This window comes from Nematostella vectensis, chromosome 2, assembly GCF_932526225.1.
Source record: "Nematostella vectensis chromosome 2, jaNemVect1.1, whole genome shotgun sequence".
Classification (NCBI taxonomy): domain Eukaryota; kingdom Metazoa; phylum Cnidaria; class Anthozoa; order Actiniaria; family Edwardsiidae; genus Nematostella; species Nematostella vectensis.
Genome location: NC_064035.1, coordinates 10864741 through 10887240, shown reverse-complemented (window position 1 = coordinate 10887240; position 22500 = coordinate 10864741). Strand labels below are relative to the sequence as shown.

At 42.6% G+C, this 22500-nt stretch overlaps 3 protein-coding genes across 5 annotated transcripts; all 3 read right to left on the bottom strand.

The window, feature by feature from the left end:
• Positions 1–205: 205 nt before the first annotated feature.
• Positions 206–10494, bottom strand: LOC5521266 (spliceosome-associated protein CWC27 homolog). Of its 3 annotated transcripts, none has more exons than XM_032366344.2 (11): positions 10337–10494; positions 9942–10044; positions 9361–9486; positions 8324–8386; positions 8120–8236; positions 7914–7958; positions 7686–7748; positions 7140–7454; positions 4847–6191; positions 3157–3212; positions 206–773 (listed from the first exon to the last, which is right to left on the bottom strand). In XM_032366344.2, exons 2-9 carry the CDS (start codon positions 10036–10038, stop codon positions 5830–5832), a joined length of 1188 nt encoding a protein of 395 aa, XP_032222235.1. In that variant the 5' UTR covers positions 10039–10044; positions 10337–10494; the 3' UTR covers positions 206–773; positions 3157–3212; positions 4847–5829. The 3 variants fall into 3 exon arrangements, with proteins under 3 accessions (XP_032222235.1, XP_032222236.1, XP_048579869.1); XM_032366345.2 differs by having other exon boundaries at positions 7140–7451; XM_048723912.1 differs by lacking the exons at positions 206–773; positions 3157–3212 and having other exon boundaries at positions 5872–6191; positions 7140–7456; positions 7687–7748.
• A 1347-nt stretch (positions 10495–11841) lies between these two features.
• Positions 11842–16575, bottom strand: LOC116604264. Its single transcript, XM_032366343.2, has 8 exons — positions 16300–16575; positions 15959–16015; positions 15813–15869; positions 15509–15556; positions 15194–15301; positions 14227–14886; positions 13226–13638; positions 11842–13043 (listed from the first exon to the last, which is right to left on the bottom strand). Exons 1-8 carry the CDS (start codon positions 16400–16402, stop codon positions 12462–12464), a joined length of 2028 nt encoding a protein of 675 aa, XP_032222234.1. The 5' UTR covers positions 16403–16575; the 3' UTR covers positions 11842–12461.
• Positions 16576–18681: 2106 nt separating this feature from the next.
• Positions 18682–21993, bottom strand: LOC116604321 (mothers against decapentaplegic homolog 5). Its single transcript, XM_032366532.2, has 6 exons — positions 21679–21993; positions 20963–21058; positions 20784–20840; positions 20456–20506; positions 19909–20175; positions 18682–19602 (listed from the first exon to the last, which is right to left on the bottom strand). Exons 1-6 carry the CDS (start codon positions 21779–21781, stop codon positions 19145–19147), a joined length of 1032 nt encoding a protein of 343 aa, XP_032222423.1. The 5' UTR covers positions 21782–21993; the 3' UTR covers positions 18682–19144.
• Between the last annotated feature and the right edge of the window lie 507 nt (positions 21994–22500).

Below are 22500 nucleotides of genomic sequence, written 5' to 3'. Positions count from 1 at the left end.
AAGACTCTGGTGACGAAATTGTCTCTAGCTGAGTTTCTGAGTTTTCATGTGATCCGCAGTGCGGTGGATATTCTATGACAGCTTGCCTGCTATCTTAAAATCGAATCTATATAGCACACAGATCCAGGGACCCCTACCCCCAAAAGAACAAGAGGAAAGGGAAGGGATGGCGGGGTTTGTCATAAACTAAAAACAATAGCTTGTATCTGAGTGAAGCATGGGCTTTGAAAACACTTTAATTTCTATAAAACCCAATTCCATCGTATAGCAGTCTATTTACAACATGCACAACATGTCTCTTTCCACTCCATCTTAGCGACCGCATGGAGGCTGCATGGAGGCGCCACAAGGGGCTCCCATGGGTAGGGCCATTGGGGGCATCATTGGGGGCATCATTTGGGCTCCGCAAGGTGCTCCCATGGGTGGGGGCATCATTGGGGGCATCATTTGGGCTCCGCATGGGGCCTGCATTTGGGCTCCGCAAGGTGCTCCCATGTGTGGGGCCATTGGGGGCATCATTGGGGGCATCATTTGGGCTCCGCATGGGGCCTGCATTTGGGCTCCGCAAGGTGCTCCCATGTGTGGGGCCATTGGGGGCATCATTGGGGGCATCATTTGGGCTCCGCATGGGGCCTGCATTGGGGCTCCGCAAGGTGCTCCCATGGGTGGGGCCATTGGGGGCATCATTTGGGCTCCGCAAGGGGCTTGCATGGGTGCACCGAAGGGCAACTGCATCTGTGCGCCATATGATCTTGGTGCAGGACGACGGGCAGCTAAAATAGATCGGGACAAGTTATGTACAGGACCCGAAATGATCCCAGGACCCGAAACGATCCCAGGACCCGAAATGATCCCCAAAAGTACCCCAACTGATCCTCGGACCCGAAACGATACCGAGGAGTCCCCGAAATCAACCCCAAGGAATTGCGGTAATGGACAAAGGGAAAGCAGAAGAAATACATGCAAGTTTTGAAGCATAATAAAGGGTTAAGAGCGACTCGATTTCTAAACAACGTGACTTAAAAATATTAAATTCCAACACAATACTTCTATTTATTGCATTGCCCGGCGTTTAACCCATAAACAGAGTCCAAAACAAATACACAACTTTAAATTGCTACTGAAAGGAATACAGCATAAACATAGCACAGCTTTGCTCAGATCAACCAAACTATTGACTTTCCATCACACTCTTAACATTTTGCGGTTCCGACACATGACTCCGACACTATAAATCTCATTTCCGGTAAACATCACCCCTAAAAATTAATAATCATCTGACAACCAAACATGTATTTCACCACGAAATCCTTGTTCACACGAGCGAATATTTACCTACACATTTTAGGCAGCCGGTTTGGCCGAGAAGATGGAATGACAAAAGCACACTGAGTAATACACTCGAACAACCCTTCTACTATCGATGCAAAATATTAAGACGATGTGAAAGCAATATTATGTGAGTTTTGAATTTCCTCATGTAGTCGTGCGTATACCCCGGCATGATCTCACGATATGATAGGTCTTTCATTTACCGAAAACAAACATGCCAAAAAATAACTTTAAAACATTTCGCTTCCTATGTAAAGCAGCATGTCCCATCTGTAAAGACTTTCTTTTATGGCTTGTTATGTAAAAATGATTTATCCACGCCGGGCTCCTCAAATTACTATCACATGAGTTGTTAGTTGACCCCAATTTCTGACTCAACCACTGTATTTCCCCCGCAGTCGTATATAAAAATCTTAATACTATAGTTTTAGTTAATGTAAATTTCCTTTTAATAACACAAACAAAGCTAAATGTTTCATATGTTTTTAAAACTGAAAGCCAATCCTTACACATTCCTTTAGTTGTCCATTACTGTAATTCCTTGGGGTTCATTTCGGGGACTCTTGGGGATCGTTTCGGGTCCCGGGATCAGTTGGGGTACTTTTGGGGATCGTTTCGGGTCCTGGGATCATTTCGGGTCCTGTACAGTTATTGTACATACGTATGGCTATGTGAGATTCCCACCGGCGGTCAGACATAGTGGAGTCTCTCTCTATTACAGAGGAGAAGCTTTCTCACAGAAAGGGGATAATTACCATAGGGGAGTGAGTATTATATTCCGACATACAGGTTGACTATCACAAACCAAGGGGTACATACGGGGTGACTATGACAAACCAAGGGGTAATAGGGGGTGACTATCAGAAACCAGGGGGAAATACGGGGTGACTATCAGAAACCAGGGGGTACATACGGAGTGACTATCAGAAACCAGGGGGAAATACGGGGTGACTATCAGAAACCAGGGGGAAATACGGGGTGACTATCAGAAACCAGGGGGTACATACAGGTGACTATCACAAACCAAGGGGTAATACGGGGTGACTATCAGAAACCAGGGGGAAATACGGGGTGACTATCAGAAACCAGGGGGTAATACGGGGTGACTATCAGAAACAAGGGGGAAATACGGGGTGACTATCACAAAACCAGGGAGTACATACGGGGTGACTATCACAAACCAAGGGGTAAAACGGGGTGACTATCAGAAACCAGGGGGTACAATATTGGGTGGCTATCCCAAACCAGGGGGTAATACGGGGTGACTATCGCAAACCAGGGGGTACATACGGGGTAATAATCACAAACCAGGGGTAATACAGGGTGACTATCAGAAACGAGGGGTTAATACGGGGTGACTATCACAAAACCATGGAGTACATACGGGGTAAATATCAGAAACCAGGAGGTAATACGGGGTGGCTATCACAAAACCAGGGAGTACATACGGGGTGACTATAGCAAACCAAGGGGTAATACGGGGTGACTATCACAAAACCAGGTTGTACATGAGGTGACTATCGCAAACCAAGGGGTAATACGGGGTGACTATCACAAACCAGGGGGTAATACGGGGTGACTATCACAAACCAAGGGGTAATACCGGGTGACTATCAGAAAACCAGGTTGTACATGGGGTGACTATCGCAAACCAAGGGGTAATACAGGGTGACTATCACAAAGCAGGGGGTAATACGGGGTGACTATCACAAACCAGGGGGTAATACCGGGTGACTATCAGAAACCAGGGGGTAATACTGGGTGACTATCAAAAACCAGGTTGAGTCTAGAGTGTCGTTGCTGTAATATAAATAAGGTACTCACGCGGTGCGGCGAGCACTATGGGTAAAATGCACAAGGCTATCAGGAACTTCATCTTTCTGTAAATTAACAACAATAACGACAACATGAGATATCAACAACAGAAACATAAATCAAAAACAGCATGAGAAATCAGCAACAACAAAATGAGATCAACAACAACACGAAAAATAAAAAGCAGCACGAGAAATCAACAACAACATGAAAAATCAACAACAGCATGAGAAATCAACAACAGCAACATGAGATATCATCATCAACAACAACAACAACAAGAGAAATCAACAAAAACGGCATGGGAAATCAACAAGAACAACAACAACAACATGTGAGAAATAAAGTACGGTATCATGAGAAATTAGCAAGAATATGGGAAATCCATAACGACAAAACAAGAAATCCACAACGACAACTCATGAGAAATCAACAGCAACATGAAAAACCAACATGGAAGAATGTAGAATTGCAGGCGTAGCTATCCAGATGATGATCCATAGTCGAGAATGCGACTTCGTTTACGGGCAATTGTGATTGAAATCCCCATTCACCGTTAAAACCAGATTCTCACTCTAAATGGTTTGAAATTGCGAATGTCAGCTGTACTCGCTAGCAAACCTTTAGTGGACGATCTCGTATGGCTAAGAATTCAAGACAACTACGACAATTGCGGCCCAATTTATTAGGCATTTTAAAGCGCTATTGGGACTTATTTTCTGAGTGACTGAATAAAAACATTCCTTATGCGAACGTACATGAGGACATCACGACTCGAACCCAACTTCAAGGAGACGCTAGCGAGAAAACGCCCTGATACTTTACATTTTCAGCAAGACGTCACCTTGCGTTAACCGTATAAGACAATGTCAGAAACCTGGTTATTGCCTCCTTAGTGATGCTCGGGTGTGTGAGGCAAGACGAAAAAATTTTCTCTCTCCCCCCCTTTTTCGTCTTTCTTCGGTTTTATAATTGGTTGAAAATGTTTTTGCACAGCTTTTGTAAAAGACAAATTTAATATGCAACTTTCAATCAATACTGTACTCAGCTAATTTAAAATCGACATAATAAATTACAACTATACGACTGAGTGCACTTGACCTGTGGACCTATATTATATTCTCTAATCTCTGAAAATAAGAGTATATTGTCCAAATGTAAACTGTGAATTGATTCCTTTTTTATATCTGTTTATTTTGATTTCATTTCCCTGTAAGCAGTTTTTTTTATTTTAGATCCGTTTGTTTTTAGTTTCGTTTCATTCTCTGTTTCCGACAAAAAGAATACTACAAAGTTTCTCAATCTAGATGGTTGCAAGCAAAAAAAGCGCTTGCATTCACCGTTTCGGCAGCTTTCTTCAAGTCAAGTTCTTTAATACTCTTTTCCCCATCTTGTCTTGCATTAAAAAGGTCATAACCTTTGACCCACTGGAACTTTTTTTATGATTTATAGGACGGGATATGTGACTTTTTTTTAACAAACAGAGGAACTTATAGTTTCCGGATTAACTATTCCATCAAATTGCAATTATCAATTAACTGCTTGCATTCTACACGTTTAAAAAGTCCTCACCAGCCTGAGAAACTGCACGAGCTTCTTTACTGATAAGGACTGTCCTTCCTCAAGGGAGAAGACTATCTTTACGATATTACGAGGTTAATCATAGAAATAATAACTGTGTTTTGGAGTAGTTACTGACCTGGAGATGGTGGTACACTCGTGATGGGGAACTGAAGGTATTCTGCTAGTTGTGGTTCAATGTCATAGGAATTCTCCTGTTTCGTAGGCTGTCGTTTCGCCTCGTAATTTACAGGTGGTCGAGCTATTTCCTCAGGGGTGTTAGTACCAAACCCAAACAAAATGATAAACAGATACTTTTTAACAATGCTCCAAAGTATATTAAATGTTCAAAGTTTATTTTAAAACTAAATTTTGAATTCCAAGCCCCAAATAAAAAGATTTAGAGTTTTTTTTTTTTATCGTTCTGTTATGCGGTTTTGATGATACATTGTTACTATACACCTGTATGTTTTTATTAGCCACGTAACTCGTTAGGAATGTGATACTCTTTTTCAAGTGCTATGGATTCTTGTGCTGATATTTTCTAGAATTTTCGCCATGACTGTTATTTCAAGATTTATTTATCACTCAAACAGTGAAGATACAAATTGCATAATTATTATTATTCTCGGTTGAGAACGCAGCAGGGGAAAGTCAAATAAACACGATAATCAAAACAAATTGATATCCCGTTAAACATATAGGGTGATAAATCTCACTTTTGTCAAATCTATGACGCTTGCAAAGCATTTTCACCTGTTAGGCTAACTCTACCTTCGTTCTGATATATTCTATTCGTTCTGATATGAATATTGTTTGGACAGGTTACCCTTGAGTTGTGCATTATTCACGAGGCGATGTTATGTCACTTTATCGCAATATATTTGCATAGAATTAATATAATTAATACCATTAATAATTAGAAAGTTGCATGATAATTATTATAGTTCAATTGTTTAATATCACCTCTAAATACTTTCCAAAGCTAGACAAAGTTCGGGTTTTATATGTAATAAAAACCAAACAAAACCCCCTGTATTATTTGATCTTTTGTACACTTAATTCAGAGAAATAACTGTTAACTGTAGTATCGTATAAAAAATATTTCATTTAAAACTTTTCCTATTTTCCCTGTTGCCTACAACAGTTAGCAGGGCATCTGCGCGCGCATCCCATACTGTTAGACGCCTGCTGGCAGTACGGGGAGCAGGCGCCAGGGCCAGGCATTGCTGGGGCCATCTGTGGCATCATCTGCGGCATCATCTGCGACATCATCTGTGGTGGCATCATCATCTGTGCCATTGATTGACAGCAGCTAGGAGAACACCCCATTGGTGCACACGATTGTGGGCATGGAGGCTGGCATTGGTTGAGCGATGCGGTCGCTGCCTTTGTTGGTTTGGCGGTGGGTGGGCTGGTAGGTGCGGGAGGGAGCATCAAGTACTGAGGCCCGGCAGCGGCCTGAGAGCCCATTCCGCAGCACCCTGTTGCATGTGAGGCAGATGAGTACTACATGTAAGGCTGATTAGAAAGTACTAAATCGACTACATACTCCTTCGCGAGAGCAGATTTCCCATGCCAGAAGTTCGCCTTCCAAGATATATCCGAACTTTAAGTATAATAGTGCAGTAGACACGAGGTTTTGAAATAAGCATGGCCGTTTACGAGTGCAATTGTTTACTCTTGCCGCTAATAGACAATTCGCAGCTGCGCCCTTTAAGGAAAAATTATATTCCTCTTCAAATACAATACCCGGGTAACATCTAATAAGTGCCGGTTATGCTGATACTTAACCAGAAGGGCACGCTTGTGATGTGGTTAGGGTTAGGGATAGAGTTTAAGGTAAAGGACTAGGGGTTTAGGCAAAAGTAAAGGCCTAAAGAGTTAGGGCTAGCCAACCTCGTGTTAATAATGGCCCACGGGTTACGCTTGAGGGCGTGGTGCCCGAGGTGCACCACTACGGGTTAGGGTTAAGGTAAAGGTAAAGGCCTAAGGAATGAGTGCTAGCCACCCTTATGTTAATACTGACCCGAAGGGCACGCTTGAGGGCGTGGTGCTTGTAGGCGTGGTGCCTGAGGTGTGGTTAGGGTTAATGCTAAGGGCTAGGCTAGGGACTAGTGTTAAAGTAAAGGTAAAAGCCTAAGAAGTTAGTGCTAGCCACCGTTATGGTTATACTGACCCGAAGGGCACGCTCGAGGGCGTATTGCCTGAGGTTTAGTGCTAGGGGCTAAAGGCTAGGGGCTATTGTTAAGGTAAAGGTAAAGACCTAAGGAGTTTGTGATAGCCACCGTTATGGTAATACTGACCCGAAGAGCACGCTTGAGGGCGTGGTGCCTGAGGTTTAGTGCTAGGGGCTAGAGGCTAGGGCTAGTGTTAAGGTAAAGGTAAAGGCCTAAGGAGATAGTGCTAGCCACCGTTATGGTCATACTGACCCGAAGGGCACGCTTGAGGGCATGGTGTTTGAGGAGGTGCTGCCACACACTGCTGAGGACACGCCACCATCTGCTGCCCGGCATACTGTCGTTGTTGTGGGTACGGCTGCTGTTGTGGGTACGGCTGCTGTTGTGGGTACGGCTGCAGCATGGGGTATTGCTGGGGGTAAGAGGGGTAGGAGGGGTTGCTCATGCCGTACCCCGGGAAGGGTGGGGGTTCTGAAGGCGGGTAGCCGCAGCAGGACTCCATGCATTGCGGAGCGCACACGTCGGGACAGGAGCCGGGGCAGGTTTGAAGGGACTGGGCTGCGTCTGCTAAAAAGATGAAAATGCACGGGGTGAATAGGATCAGTAAGTATACACGTGTCTTGATAGACGCATCAGTATTAAAAGAAAATTGGCACGTTCAGTGGGCTCGTAGAGACAGTTCTAAAGGTGCCTTTGTATATTTGTACCAGTTCCTGAGCAGTAGCACTATGGTCTGGGTTTTAAAAAGGCTTTTGGTTACACAACATACCTAAGCCTATTGCATCATAATGCACCCACCTTTTTTCCTTGTTGTGACGTCTAGGATGGCCTGAATTGCCTTTCCCGCCTTTGCCAGATTATCTGCCGAAAATAAATTATAGGCTATAATTATTTCACGTTATTTTCTCGGTTTCCATTTTTAAGAAATCTTGGGACCTCCCTCGTAAAAAGGGTTTTTCTAAGCCTCCCCTTCCTCCGACCAAAATCATTTCTAACCCTCCCCTTCCTTATTATCATCTCACTCACCAATGCTGGAGTCCAGTAGTTTGCGAAGGGTCAGGCTGTCTTCAGCTGAAACAAAAATACTTACAATCGTAACTAAATGGTAAGATGCTTTAAAGGCCCATAACATAGGCATTTTCCTCCGTAAATAAAGCGAATACTGCCCCTTCCCCCTCCCCTCCCCCTAAGTACTGGCTTGAAACTCATACAAGCATCTAATTAGTATTAACCTTTGTCCTTTGCTTTGCTTTTTTTGTCGTGTTTTTTCTTTTTTATCTTGTCCTGTTTCACTTCATGCTTCTCTTCAACATCCTTTTCGTCATCCTCAGCTTCGCTTTCACTATCCACTGCAAACAATAGTTTTACAGTCATCACGAAAATGATGTTTGATCAAAAGACCATGAGCTGACTCTGCTGGCAAACTGTGTACTCACTGTACGGCTCTTCCAAGAGGACGTCACCAGATCCGCTCCCGGCGTTATCACCATCGGCATCATCTGGAACCATGCGTACATTGTTTAACATCAAAGTGAGCTCACTCATAAGTTTATTTTGGTCTACATGAGGGTACACGGGGTGCGCGCACTTAGAGTCGCAATTTATAATAAACCCCCGTCGCAATTTGTAATAACTAAAGCCGCATTGTCACCAGTTTACTTCTGGAGGTCCGACGGAAACCTCAACCGTTAAAAGACAAAAGAATCTATTAGAATTCGAGATATTTAACAGGCCATCCGCTTTAAATTATCGATCACATCCTCAAAGAAACTTCCAATAGACACACTGCTTTCAATATTTTGAAATATTTTTCGCGTTTTCCGTTAAAAATCATCGGAGATTGCTACGTAATCGACCGGAAGTAAACTGGTGACAATGCGGCTTTAAGAAACGTTGATGAAATGCTTGAGAGGGCTGTGAACACTGAACAAGCATAACTGGTACTATTTGCATATAATCTTCTATAATGTATAAGTTTTTCTTGGATTATTTTTGTTAGGGCCCGTTTGCACTAGGCACAACAGTTGTTGGTTTGACACTCCAATCATCAGGGAGTAATTTGATCATACGTATTTTGCATGTAGCCTGACCTCGTTTTTTTACTTAATGGATGGACCATTAGATATTTTAGGGGAAGGGTGCACATTTTCTTGCTTGCACGATTTTTCTCGCTAAACCATTGACTTACAGGTTTAATGCAACAAATTGCGATAGCTTTGGTTATTACAAATTGCGACAAGGGTTTATTACAAATTGCAATAGCTATGGTTATTACAAATTACGTAAATATTATTACAAATTGCGACCAGTTTATTAAAAAAGGTGGGTCATTTCTTATAAAGAAATCTTCAAATACTATGCTTTTACCATATGATACCTTTGACTGCGCCCCAGTCCCCCTCAGCCAATCCTGTGTACGCGCCTGGTCTATAACGCATTAAGGATTCATGATCAGCGGGACGCCTGTCCTTACCTTTCTGGCTTTGGTCTTGACTCTTTTCTTCCTTCGTCGATAAGTCTGATATCGCAATTTTCACGGCTGCCTTTGAAGTTTTGCTTTTCGCGGGAACCGTTATTTTCTTTGTGATGGGCACTTTTTCTAATATAATAATAATAATAATAATTAAATGTCAACAGTGTCATCGCCACTATTATCATCACTTTTATCATCTACATCACCATCATCGTTTTTAGTCATTCAGGGCTTGGAAATTTAATCAGTTTAATCAATTTAATAAGTTAATCTATGTAATAAATTTCGGGCTCCTTCTCTATATAGTTCCGTCATTGAATTATTTGTGACACGGGAGTATTCAGTACTGATTCAGTGTTCAAAGGATTTTACATCCGCACCGATAACACACTTCACTGCACAAAAAACGATAACAACAAGTTTTCGGTTGTTCTGTATTGCGAATCGGGCACCAATGTATGCATGGGATGTTCGATGTAGAGAGAAAAGCATGAGCGCCAGAGGGAAGATGGGCTGTACCATGAAGGATATCAGCTTTAACACACATTTACACTTAGACTGTAGAAGGGGTTTTCACTTACTTGACTTATTTATCTTGCTCTTTGAGGGAGACTTTCCTTCACAGGTCAGTAGCACGGTCGCTAGGACCACTAGCAGGAAGACAAGCCGCTTGTTCATAACTTACTACAATAAAAACAACTCACATGTGACTGTATTTAAAGAAAAAAGTAAACAAATCATATGGATAGATTAAATATAGTGCAACAGATACATGAAATAGAACGAGAGTTTGTTTGAAATAGAGTTAGAGTCCGTAAAGTATTTTGGTCTTATCATATTGATGCATTTGTACACTCGCCTGCTAATCAAAACTAAGCTGGTACGATGGTTAGTACTATCCATCTTAAAAAGTGATGTATACCTTCTCGGTTAATAAAATTTAACACTTAATCAGCGGTTTCAAGTAAATGCGTACCTTATGTTTGTATAATAGTTATCCCTAGCCCGTTTTTCTTCCAGCTCTCACAGCCTTTTGTTCAAATCTCGTCATTACTAATTAACGCGCCTCTGTTCACGTGGTCTTGAAATGCGACAAGTGGCGCGTTTGGTGGCAGCGGACTCAGTGACCAGTTAACACTTATGTCGCCTGCTCTACGAATCTGTGTTTCACACTAGCACCTCAGTTAATAGAACCTGTTTGGAGTACACTGGTTTACAAGGGTTCATTAATTCTCTTTGTTGTTTTGACAGTGTCGCAGGGCTATTGCAGTTATTACACCCTCAATGCTTTAGTCGTTGAAAGAAACGATGTAGTATTTTTTATCTAAAAAACTATGAACGCCTTTCCCTTTTTACGCAACACCATATATGACTGGTTATCGAGATTAGAGTGCACAGGGTGGCCGCTTAGAGCCACTGGGCTGAATTTTCTTTCATGTCAAGAGTCAAGCGGGTATTTGCTGTTGTTGTTAATGTCAAGACTCTTCTCTACGCCATAAAAACAAAGAGGGGCAACAGTAAACAGGCGACTTTTCCATATGTTCATACGCGCCATTAGTTAGTAAAGGGAGATGGTTAGGAAACCTGGCGAACTTGAAAGGGCATATATAACCAATATCGTTTATCGTTTATTGATTTATTTGCTATTTTTATTAACTTACCTTTAATCTTCGTTTTTATCACTGTACGTGTTATATTGCCATTATATCCTGAGCCCTACAGCCCTAGAAATTAGTTTTATACAGCCATATATATTTTGTACAAATACCAGCGGGGGCTTTAATTCTGAGCAGATAGATGATCTTAACCTGAGCAGGTAGATGATCTTGCACTGAGCAGATAGATGATCTTGCACTGAGCAGATAAATGATCTAGCAATGAGAAGATAGATGTTTTGCGCTGAGCAGATAGATGATCTCGCACTGAGCAGATAGATGATCTTGCACTGAGCAGATAGATGATTTTGCACTGAGCAGATAGATGATCTTGCACTGAGCAGATAGATGATCTTGCACTGAGCAGATAGATGATCTTGCACTGAGCAGATAGATGATCTCGCACTAAGCAGATGCGTGTACTTACAGTTCTGCTAGGTAATGTTTTGTGACTATACTTTTAACATTAACGCTATTATCGAGGTATTAAGAGAGGAATTTGGGGATTCAGTGGGGGTCCATATCCAGTATTGCTCAGTGCAAGATGCTCTATCACTGTGTCTTATTTCATATAGATAAATTTAAACGATCCGCCACTTTTTATGCACCATTATCTGCATTTTTCCCTTGATTCCCCAACCAATTCCTAAATCTATTTTAAATCTATATATTTTCAGCATGATATCTTATGTTTGTTATATTTGCGCGGTAATTCGGGTTCAACATGGCGTATTTGGGAATCGCACATTGATCGCTTGTTTGGGATAGCTTTCTGAGAACGCTAGCTGGCTCTCGGAATACTACCTAGTAAAATAAACCTGTACAATTAAAAAAAAGTATATTTATTTGACCGTTACAACAGGAAAATACAATGTACAATGTAGTGTTATTATCAACAAAAAATCTACAGCTCATTATAATTATCAAATTATACACATTTGAAATAGAGGTGCTGGCTTTGGTTTTAAATATATATGTACAGTAAAATGCACATCAATTTCTATTAAAATTTTAATTGAATTGTTAGTGTGAGCAAAATCATAACGAGTCCCTTTTCCCAAACGAACATTAACTGCTCATCTACTGTATGATCCATGGATATTTCATGTAAATTCCTCGAGTGCCAGGTTCCCAGTTCCTAGATTTCTGAAGTGCTAGGATCCCAGTTCCTAGATTTCCCCAGTCCTAGGTTCCCAGTTCCTAGATTTCTGAAGTGCTAGGTTCCCAGTTCCTAGATTTCCCCAGTCCTAGGTTCCCAGTTCCTAGATTTCTTAAGTGCTAGGTTCCCAGTTCCTAGATTTCCCCAGTCCTAGGTTCGCAGTTCCTAGATTTCTCAAGTGCTAGGTTCCCAGTTCCTAGATTTTCTCAGTCCTAGGTTCCCAGTTCCTAAATTTTCTCTAGTCCAAAGGTTCCCAGTTCCTAGATTACCTACGTCAAAGAATGCGCTCACTTCTTGAGGGTGTCGCAGCACCCCGATCTCGCGCAAGCAGGTGTGCAGTGTGTACCGCACGTGATCGCACATGTGCGCGCAGCGTTAATATTGCCTTGCTGGAAAGGGCGTATCACATGCGTCAAGTGTATCACCTTCCTTGTGGAGGAGCGCGCCACAGCGTTATCATCAGCCTGGGGAAGACCGAGCTGCGCCGCACAACACGCAACCGTGCAATCTGGAGAGCAGCTGCCTGGGCAAGGGGCTGGGCACGTACCATCTGTTGCCTGGAATGTCTGGACAGGCGCGGCAAAGGAAGGGAACCCGGTCTGCGGAGGGGGCATGGGGTCGTACGGTGCGGCAGGGTTAATCTGAAGTCGCTGATTTCTCTGCATTAAGCCTTCCGGTCCGCAGCAGTTTTCGGGGCAGTCCAGGTCACAGCTAAACTTGCACTCTTCCTTGCAGACGTACGCCTCTCCCGGGATGTTCTTGTTCGGGTAAGGGACATTTGGCTGTAGGCCTGGATGCACGTGGGTATCAGGGTTTGGAGCATATGCGCCGAAGCCACAGCAAATGTCGCTACAAGCCGGCGCGCAAACCTAAAGAGTAAAGACAATGCATTTTATTAGCCACGTGAACTTCTGCATCCCATGTGTCTTAACTAGTGCAAAACAAATATAGGACAAAACGACGTCAAAAAAGACGTCATTATATACCTTGTAAAGCCCAAATGTAATATCTATCAATACTGTGTTCAATGATGTATTTTGTTGATGTTTACCTGAGGGCAGGGCGCGATGCATTGACGAATCTGTGGGAGGTACATTTCGGGGGAAGACAACCCCATATTTACTCCTCTGCTGCTCCCCTTCTTGCCAATCATCACAGGTTTGACTGGTTTCTTAGCCGGTTTTGAGTCCGCCGGTTTTGCTGGTTTCTTTGTTGCTGTATCCTGTTTTGGTGCGTCTTTGTGGCTCCAGTGAAGCGCCAAATGACCTCGCTTCTTCTCATCCTCCGCTGAGCAGCAACCGCTGCCGCACGATGGCACGCAGTTCGCGAGACACATCTCGTGACAGTAGGACGGACGGCCTTTCTTCAGTAAGTTTGCGTCATGTTCCTTGCAGCATCCCGTACCACAAGAACCAACACAGGAAACCAGACACATCGGATGGCAGTTAGCTTTAAACCACACCTCTGCGATATAACAAGAGTTTAACTTAAAATAGACAATCAACATTCGTGACACACAGTAATCAGGGAAAAAACATAAAATATATATGAGGAACAACGTCAATCTCAACTTCACAGACAGCTACACCGATGAGAATGACATGACGGAAAAACCTGGAAAACGCGCAATTCCAGATATAGAGAGAAGACACAATTTGTTACGGTGGCTATAGGTTCTTTGTATAACGGACTGATTTTCAAAACACAAATAACGAAGCCGAAGTGCACATAACCAGATTTTGGCCTTTTTTCCTTGATCATCATTGCCCTGTGTATCAGTTCAGGGACGAAAAGCTCAAATTTTATTGACCCTTTACAAAAACGTCGCATCAATTTAAAAAAAATCGCACTTGATATTTTGTTTGCTATAAGTTACTAAGTACTCAGATAAATTCTCCGCCTTATTCGATGTGAAATGGGCTTATTGGAAGCGTCACGTCATGTTTTTCAATCATGTAGATGAGAATACAATGACTTCTGTTGGAATGCCCCTTCCATTCTCGCCATTCAACTCTACGTTTGGTAGAAAAACAGTTAGCAGTTTTAACTTACTGTTTCTCCAGGACTTCTCCCTATGACTTGCCTTGACCACCGTGTCCTCCGCCACGTGAGCGGACGTTTTAACCTTGGTGGACACCCCATTATCCTTGAGGTGTTTCTTCAGACCTTTCGCCAGGTGTTTGTTATGTGCGCCCAGAATGTGGATTGCCTTGTAGCCAAGCGACTTAAGCATCTTCGAGATCTTTTTCCAATCGACAATCGGTGTTACCTTGTATTTCTTATTCTTGTAAGTTATTGTTTTGGATAGTTTTTCTATTGGAATGCCTTTTAATTTGTCTGCTTTTTTGAGGGAGGCTTGTTTCTGCCCTTTCTTGGCAATTTTTGACTTCGTGTTGGCTTGGACTTCTTTTTCTGGCTTCTTCTTAGGAGCCCTTTTCAGAGATTTTGCGTCCTCAAGAAGTTGTTTGGCATCGCTGATTTTCTTCTCTTCGTCTGACATGTCGTTGTCATGGAATTTCATGGCGTCCTTGGACTGCTTGCCTAGAAGAGGCTCGATAGAATGAAGTTCGGACACAGAGCTATCAGTGAACAGATTTTTCAGCACCTCAGAAGCTACACCAGTGACAGACTTTTTCGCAGAATTCGCATCCGCTTTTCCTTTTGGCTTCATCACAATCTCGACCTCCGGTGAGATCTTGACATACTCGGTTTCTAAAATTATACATACAAGTTATAATAAGAAATAGAATACTCCCTGTCTAACGACGAGACCCACATGTAAAGCTTTAAAGTATTACGTTTTGTCATATGGCCGCGCAGATAGTAGCTGATCTGTCTTAACCTCCCTTGAAGATAGACTTTTCCAACGTACGTCTTTACATTTTTTGAAATGTAATTTTAACCCTCCGTCATGATACATTTGTTCTTTTAAGCCTTCTCTACCAAAATACGCAGCGCGGCCAATGCTACTATCTTTATTAAAACGTCTTGCAGGCACGCCGTATGTGGCCATACCTACCGCAAAGATTGCATGTCTTCGGACAGTGCTCCTTCATTGCTTTACGCGATGACTTGCAAACGCCAGCCTCTGCCAAGGTGTCGCAGTGTGTTAACTTATCCTTGCAGGCTGAAGATAAAAAAGAATATCATACTACAGTAACAGCCACCAGAAAAGGAAACTATTGTAGCTGCAAATCTTGCATCCTGTCTGCTTTTTTTTTAACTTAGGAAGAACCCTTTTCTTTTAATTTAGGGAGGGTAGGGTAGGGTCAGGAGTCACATGCAAGAAGATAGTCATGGTTTGGCTAATGGTGACAATTATCAATTATTATACCTTTCTTGACTGCCGATAGAAAAGAGCCTTTGCGCTTTATGTGTTCGACTGTCAATGAAAGGATACCCATGCGTTAGTATCTACACGTGCATCACAATTTTATGATTAAACTGATAGATACACTATGTACGGTATGCCTAAAGTGGTGCCTATTATCACACCTCTACTGCACATAAAGCACGAAGCGTTATATACAAATACATACTTCGAAACACAGCTCGGGGATCGAACACCGGCGAGATCGAGCAACCGGCGAGATCAGCTCACATGGCCATTGTACAACTTCAGTATATTGGTTACTCACCGATGTTTTGTTCTAGAAGATTTGCCATATCTTTCTCTGCTTCTGTGACCTTTTTGGCTGTTGATGGAAATATCGTCATGATGGTCAAGTCTCATTCCCCCTCCTCTCTACCCCCCTATGCTCTTCACGTTATTTTTCTTACTTACCGATACTCTCATCTACAAGTTTATTGATGACACTTTGAGCTTCTTTCCAGTCGCCGCCTGTAAGAAAATAAGTTTGCACAATTATTTCCTTTGTTCACTAGCGAAATAACAACCATATGATAATTATAACGTACCCACCCGCTATCTGAATATTCGGCGATTACAAATTTAAAACTATGAAAAGAAGGCAAAAAGGAACATTTGTTGTTATTATCCTATTTTAGATCACAGGCTGAAAGGAAATTTGTCCACCTGTCCTACGTACTCGACGACTTGAGTAAGCTATAAACCACGCAATGTCCTCGTGCTAACTCGAAACAACACGCTCGTTATTCTCTTACCATTGATGTCATAGCGCTTGAGAGTCTCGTCTTTTTGATCTGTGGCTGAGCACCAAGCCAGGGAAACTAAAACTATACACGAAACCTTAACCAACTGATTCATTTTAGAGATTTTAAGTTGATCAACAAGTTTCTCTCGGAAACTTTCTCTATCGAATTCCTTTACGATTGTAAAGTGTCAAACTTTCATTGCGTAGTTTTGATTTTTTTTAAGATAATAAGAAAGCGGACGATCCCCGATTTGAGTCTACAAATGAATTAATTAAGAGTAAGCGAGAGCAGTGAAGCATTCAGACACATAGCAAGTTTACTATTGTGCACGCCGATCAAGTGCACTGAAGCGCGAGGAAGACCGAGTATTGGTCGAGAAAAATCAGAATATAGGTCTGGATTGACTAACGTTAAAGAACCAAACGGAGCTAGGCCTGAGGTTCTCGGGGTCAGAATAACAAACTGTACGTGGAAAACATTGAAAATAACCTGGAACTGGTTGTTTTCAAAAAAGAAATTAATGGATGGGCAAAATTGACCTTTTATTTCACAAGTAATAAATTGGAGATTGGATTTTGAGATATCCAGTGCCGCATGGAGAGGAGACGATGCAGTGCGGTCCGTTACTACAAACCGTTGTTTTGGATAAGAGGCATTGATCTGTGACTACCGGGCGCTGATTTTCTGGTGTTCTCTGCCGGTGTTACACACTGGGTTTTCATTGTTTTGTAAGATTTCTTAATGAACTTAAACAAAAACACACAAATCCCTAGGGGTTTACAATAATGTTATCTTGGATAATGAAATAAGAACCGTTTATTTTAATATATCTCAATTTTCTAGATATAATAGAATGCTATAAGAAATAGCATGTCAAGCCAACCAGTTATAGAAATATCTAGATTATTTTATAACAATACTTATGCGTCCTCAGTACTAACTGCTTTTTCCTTGCACTACACGGGGATAACTACACGGGAATGACGCCCCTAATTCGAATACAATTGTCCCAATTGTCATTCGTCCAAGTCACCGCAAGTACCCAGAGCAGAGTGGGGCCCAACAAATTTTAACTGACCTAGAAATTTGTTTGAAGATGGTAATGAATTCTCTCCTATTCTAAAGCCCTTCCTTAGCTCCGGCAGATAGATCACTAGACCTATCTATATATCCATACTTTTTCTATCAATAGACAAAAAAGACACAACTCAGCCACTGTCTTGACTATTCATTAAGTCAATTCAATCTATCTAATGGCTATCCACGTCATTTTATATCTCTGCGAAAATGAGCAGGGGGGGGGGGGTCCGGATTCCTTTGACTCCTCCCCACCCTTGGACACGCGCCAACACGTCCGGGCCATAGCGACCGGTTCAGTTAGGGACTGTCAATAATAAGGAGTAGGGGGGGGGGGGGGGTGGTGGAGGGTTAGGGGGGAGCTGTAAAACCATAAGGGGGAACGCAGTTAAAATGATGCTTAGATTGGGGGATCAACCAATTTTTTCACATAAGAGGGGGCACATCATAATTTTTGAAGAGCGGGAGGGGGGGGGCAGAGATAAATTCGCCGCTTTTGAAGGGGGGTCTTACGTAAATTTTCCCTTTATGAGGCTCATTCTACGCCCCCTCCTCCTGATAATTATTGCACAGTCCCTTACAATTTTCCGGATCAAGTCATACCAAGGGCATACAACGACCCCCCCCCCCCCCCCCCTTCCCGAAACACGTTAAAATGACATATTTCATCGTTGGAATATGTTCAGATGCCGAAAATATCCATTTTAGAAGTTGCTTGGAAAAAATATCTGTTCCTTTTTTCCAGGAGGGACCATTCCCAGCCAGCAGTATTTAGGCTTTTTTTCCCAGCCAGCAGTGGTTCAATAATTGCCCGTATTACCGGTCGGGACGATTACTTTTTTCAAGCAACCGCTCCAGCGAACCAAAAAATATTCGCAGCACAACTAGTTCGACTCCACAAATTTGCCAGCAGAACCATTCGGGACGATTTTTTCCCCAGCAACCGAAGGGTCTAACATTATCCCAGCCAGCAAAAAAAAAAAAAAAACGGGCTGCGGAACAGATCCGTTTTGTGCCCTTGTCAGTCCTGGGATAAGATATTTTTCGCAGAAGTAGGAAAGGTGTATTGCCGATAAGATAATATAATTTGTTTTATTTGTACGATCTTTATAAGAACTATTATGATGATGACAGAGAAAATTCGATAGATATATGGCAAGGGATCGAAAAATGATGATGCGATGATGAGGTGTATTAATATGAACATCATGTGGTGACTTTGTCAATGAAGATGTCCCTGAACATCCTGATTTTACGACTCAGCGACTCATGTTCTATCATCTCTTATTCATCCACTGAAAAATACAAGGCGTAGACATTTATCAATTTTTATTGTACATTCCATACCGATATACAATTTTCACTACCTCCGTTTTGTACAATTATTCGCAGTATTTACAAATTTCAGTGTCTTATACAGTCGAGATGGTTCCTGTTACTATCAAGCTCTGACATTAACACCTCAAAGGCTAAGAGTTCGCAAACTTATCCTGATATAACTAATAACAAGTGAAGCTCATTTTCTTAGATGAAAAAACAACATTTATCCCTACGACTTAGATGTTGCCTTCCAAGAAAAAAAACATTAATACATTAAATTATAATTAAACTGAAAATTGGGGAGTTTCCAGTGTTCCTGCTTGTTATTTACATCCCGTAAATATTCAAAGGACATAAACGTCATACGCTATTGTCATTGCTCCTTCAGAGAAAACACTCAAGGGAGCCCTGCATAAGATAAAGCATAGTATTAGAGCTATATGACAGGTGTTCACGTTTAGAACTCGCTCTCATCTGTGGATCCTTCCCCGCTGAGCGGAGATGCGTCCTCATCCTTGGCCTGGCCTGAGGTACCATCCTCCTTCACCCTCGCGACCTCGCTCCTCTTCTCCTTATCACAGCACTGCGGGGGACAGTGGCTAAAGCAGTGCCTGCGGCACCCAGGCATGCACCCCCCTGGCCCAAGCAGAAGAGGTGGGGGAGGGGGAGGGGGGAAGAGTGGGGTGGGTGGTAGCGCTAGCGGATAAGGTAGTTGCGAAGCGTTAGGGTCCGGACAGCAGCAGCAGTCGGGGTTCATAGTGCAGGAGGGCGTGCAGGGAGCCGTGCACATGCCTTGACAAGGGGCCATACCGGCGGCGGCCATGCCTGTACTGGTGGGAGGTGGGTAGGTGCTAGCTGGAGGCTGGTAGGTAGGGTTGCTGTATGCCGGGGGTGGGTGGTAGGGGGCATGCACAGCTGCAGAGCGAATGAGATATTTTCAGTACTGTCATGCGTTCGTCTCAGCGCTAACACAAACAGGGCTGGGATGAGGTAATTCATGCTATAACATGCTAATGCTAGGGACTCCTCAGTTTAACATGGCCCATGGTTCAACCAGCAACCAGCCGTTAGAAAAGAGACCTTTCAAGACCTGACAAACCCCCTTCTTCTGGTAATCCGATTGATATATCAAGCCTGCTCATTGGAGCTAGCAATTTCCCTTCATAAGACAAACCTTAAGTCGCATAAAAAGTATGAGTTTTGGTCTCCCTGTGGTCTTACCTGGAGGGAAGGGTCTGTGGTGGGGCCTGTGCTCTATGGGAGGCGGGACTGCGGGATCTGAGTGATGCGCTTTCTTGTGATGACGGTGCTTATGGTGATGCTTCTTGTGGTGCGGCTTCTTCTTGTCCTTAATGGGGGTCACGAGGTAAGGGATCTTAAAGTGCACAAGGAATGAGCCATCCTTTTTCTTCTTAGGGGTATCTGCGACCTTCTCAGGCTTATGGGCGGCCACGACTTTTTGGGCCCCAAGATGGAGAAGAGACATTTCTATGAAGCACAAGCTAAGCTTAGTCTATGGTATGTTTTGTTATGCTCAGATGGAGAAGAGACATTCTAGGAAGCACAAGCTGATCTTAGTCTATGTTATGTTTTGTTAATATGGAGAAGAGAAATTTCTAGGAAGCGCTAGCTGATCTTAGTCTATGGTATGTTATGTTTTGCTCAGGTGGAGAAGAGACATTTCTAGGAAGCAAAAACTGATCTTAATCTATGTTATGTTATGTTTTGTTTTGTTTAGGTTAAAGTGCACTTGTACAGCTCTTGGTACCTTTTGCTTTGTCCTCACGGAAATTCTTTATCCTCTGATCGGCGTGGTGGCCTGTAAGGATATCATCATCATCGTCAGCAGCATCACTACCATTCTGATCAATCTCCCCTCCTTTGAGCAGTTCCGGCTCAAAAGTGCTAATTGCCTAACTGTGACAGCTGTGTGATTGACATTATTTCCCATATGTGGGGTTGTGTAAATAGTTCATAGCTGTTATATTCTGAAGCACGAGGTAGTGAGTTCAGTTCGCCTTTAGTATTCGTTGTAAGCACGTGTTTGTTGCCACGGTTGGGCAATTCTAACCATTATCAGCAACAGTATCACTTACCTAGAGCAGAGGCAAGGAAGTCTTGGACCTCTTTAGCAGCATCTTTCACTTTGGTTCCTGCCAAGAAAATGACAATAGCCCTCATGAATCGTCCACAATAATGCAGGGAACGGGGAACGCCCATAAGTTGATGGGTCAAGAAACTAGTTCCTTGTAGACTGATAGCTGCAGGGTAATACCTATCTTAGCGTCAAGAAGCCTTAGAACAGCTTTTCCAGCTTCTTGTTCCTTCTTTTCCAAATCACCGACTTCGTCACGCTTTGTCGCAGGGACATCTGAGAAGACCAGAAAGTATTTGTAGTGAGTGAGTGAGTGAGTGAGTGAGTGAGTGAGTGAGTGAGTGAGTGAGTGAGTGAGTGAGTGAGTGAGTGAGTGAGTGAGTGAGTGAGTGAGTGAGTGAGTGAGTGAGTGAGTGACGGTCTATATTTGCAATACGCGAGACGATTAGCCAAGGATGTCCATTTATTTCTATTCCACTTAGTACTATGAAAACTCATTTGAAACAAATTATCTAAAGACAATGTGTTATGCGGAAGGATTCCTATGTCCCCAAAACAGCAGATGACTTCGTTTTTTTTCGCTGATAGTAGCATTGTAACGAGAACTGAGCTTACTAGTGTACCAGGAATGCGTACACAGATAATCAGCGGTGTTGTTACATGCAACATTTGGTATATTTATATAAACAACAAGAACTCAAAGTGTTCACATTTCAAAGCTCGCTTGCCTCGATCGCTGTCTCTTTCTGACTTAAATCCGATAAACACTTGCCCTCCCTATGAGATCAGGTTCGTTGAACAAGCTTATAAATCAATGACTCGATTCATTCAGCGTTAACCATTCTCCATCCAACCGAGAACGTTACACTCAATCAGTCTAACATCCTACTACTCACTGTAACTTTTGCTCGCTGCCTTGAATAGAGGTGAACTTGATTTTTCAATCGCTGTTGCATATGCCACGGCTATAGTCACCAGAAAGGCAACACGGACCAACATCTTCAACCCTTAACCAGGCTATTACTTTTTACCCTACGTTACAAAGAAACCGACAATCCAGCGTGTGACGTCTTTGGGTTAAGACTTTATCGCATGATCTATTAAAGGCAAGAAATCTTTTTCGCTTTTCTTAAACTTTTCGGAGAGGTCGAAATGTTTTTCTTTTTTCTTAAACTTTTCGGAGAGGTCGATTGAAGATGTAAATTATTCATTCAGATTCGAGCTTGTACTACCTGCTTTCCGCCGATTTCCCCTCAGCCAATCACGTGCAGTACATGCTGTGACGCGGACACTTTAACCCTTTAAATATAATTTGTTTATTTGCCAAAGACTATTATGAAATTATCATGATGAGAGGGGGGAGGAAGGAGGCTAACTTAAGGAGGCACGAAACGCGCGCACGCACGTGGCTTTTCGTATGCGCATGCGTACCAGTAGCACTGGAAGTGGCAGTTTTCAAAATTCTATCCACTTCAAGATTTCGCTACAAACTAATATGATCAAAAATTGTATTTATATAGAAATTTTAAAGAGAGAAAAAAGTTATTCTCGAAAACGTTATTTTGCTATCGTGTTCTGTGCTACAGATTATTTTGAACGACGATAAGAGAAGAGAAAGTGGAGCCACACTACTAAACAGCCCTGCAAAAAATGGCCGCTTGTTGGGAGGATCAACATGCATTTTTTGGGCCTAGTGTTATTGCCCAGTCGGTAAACCA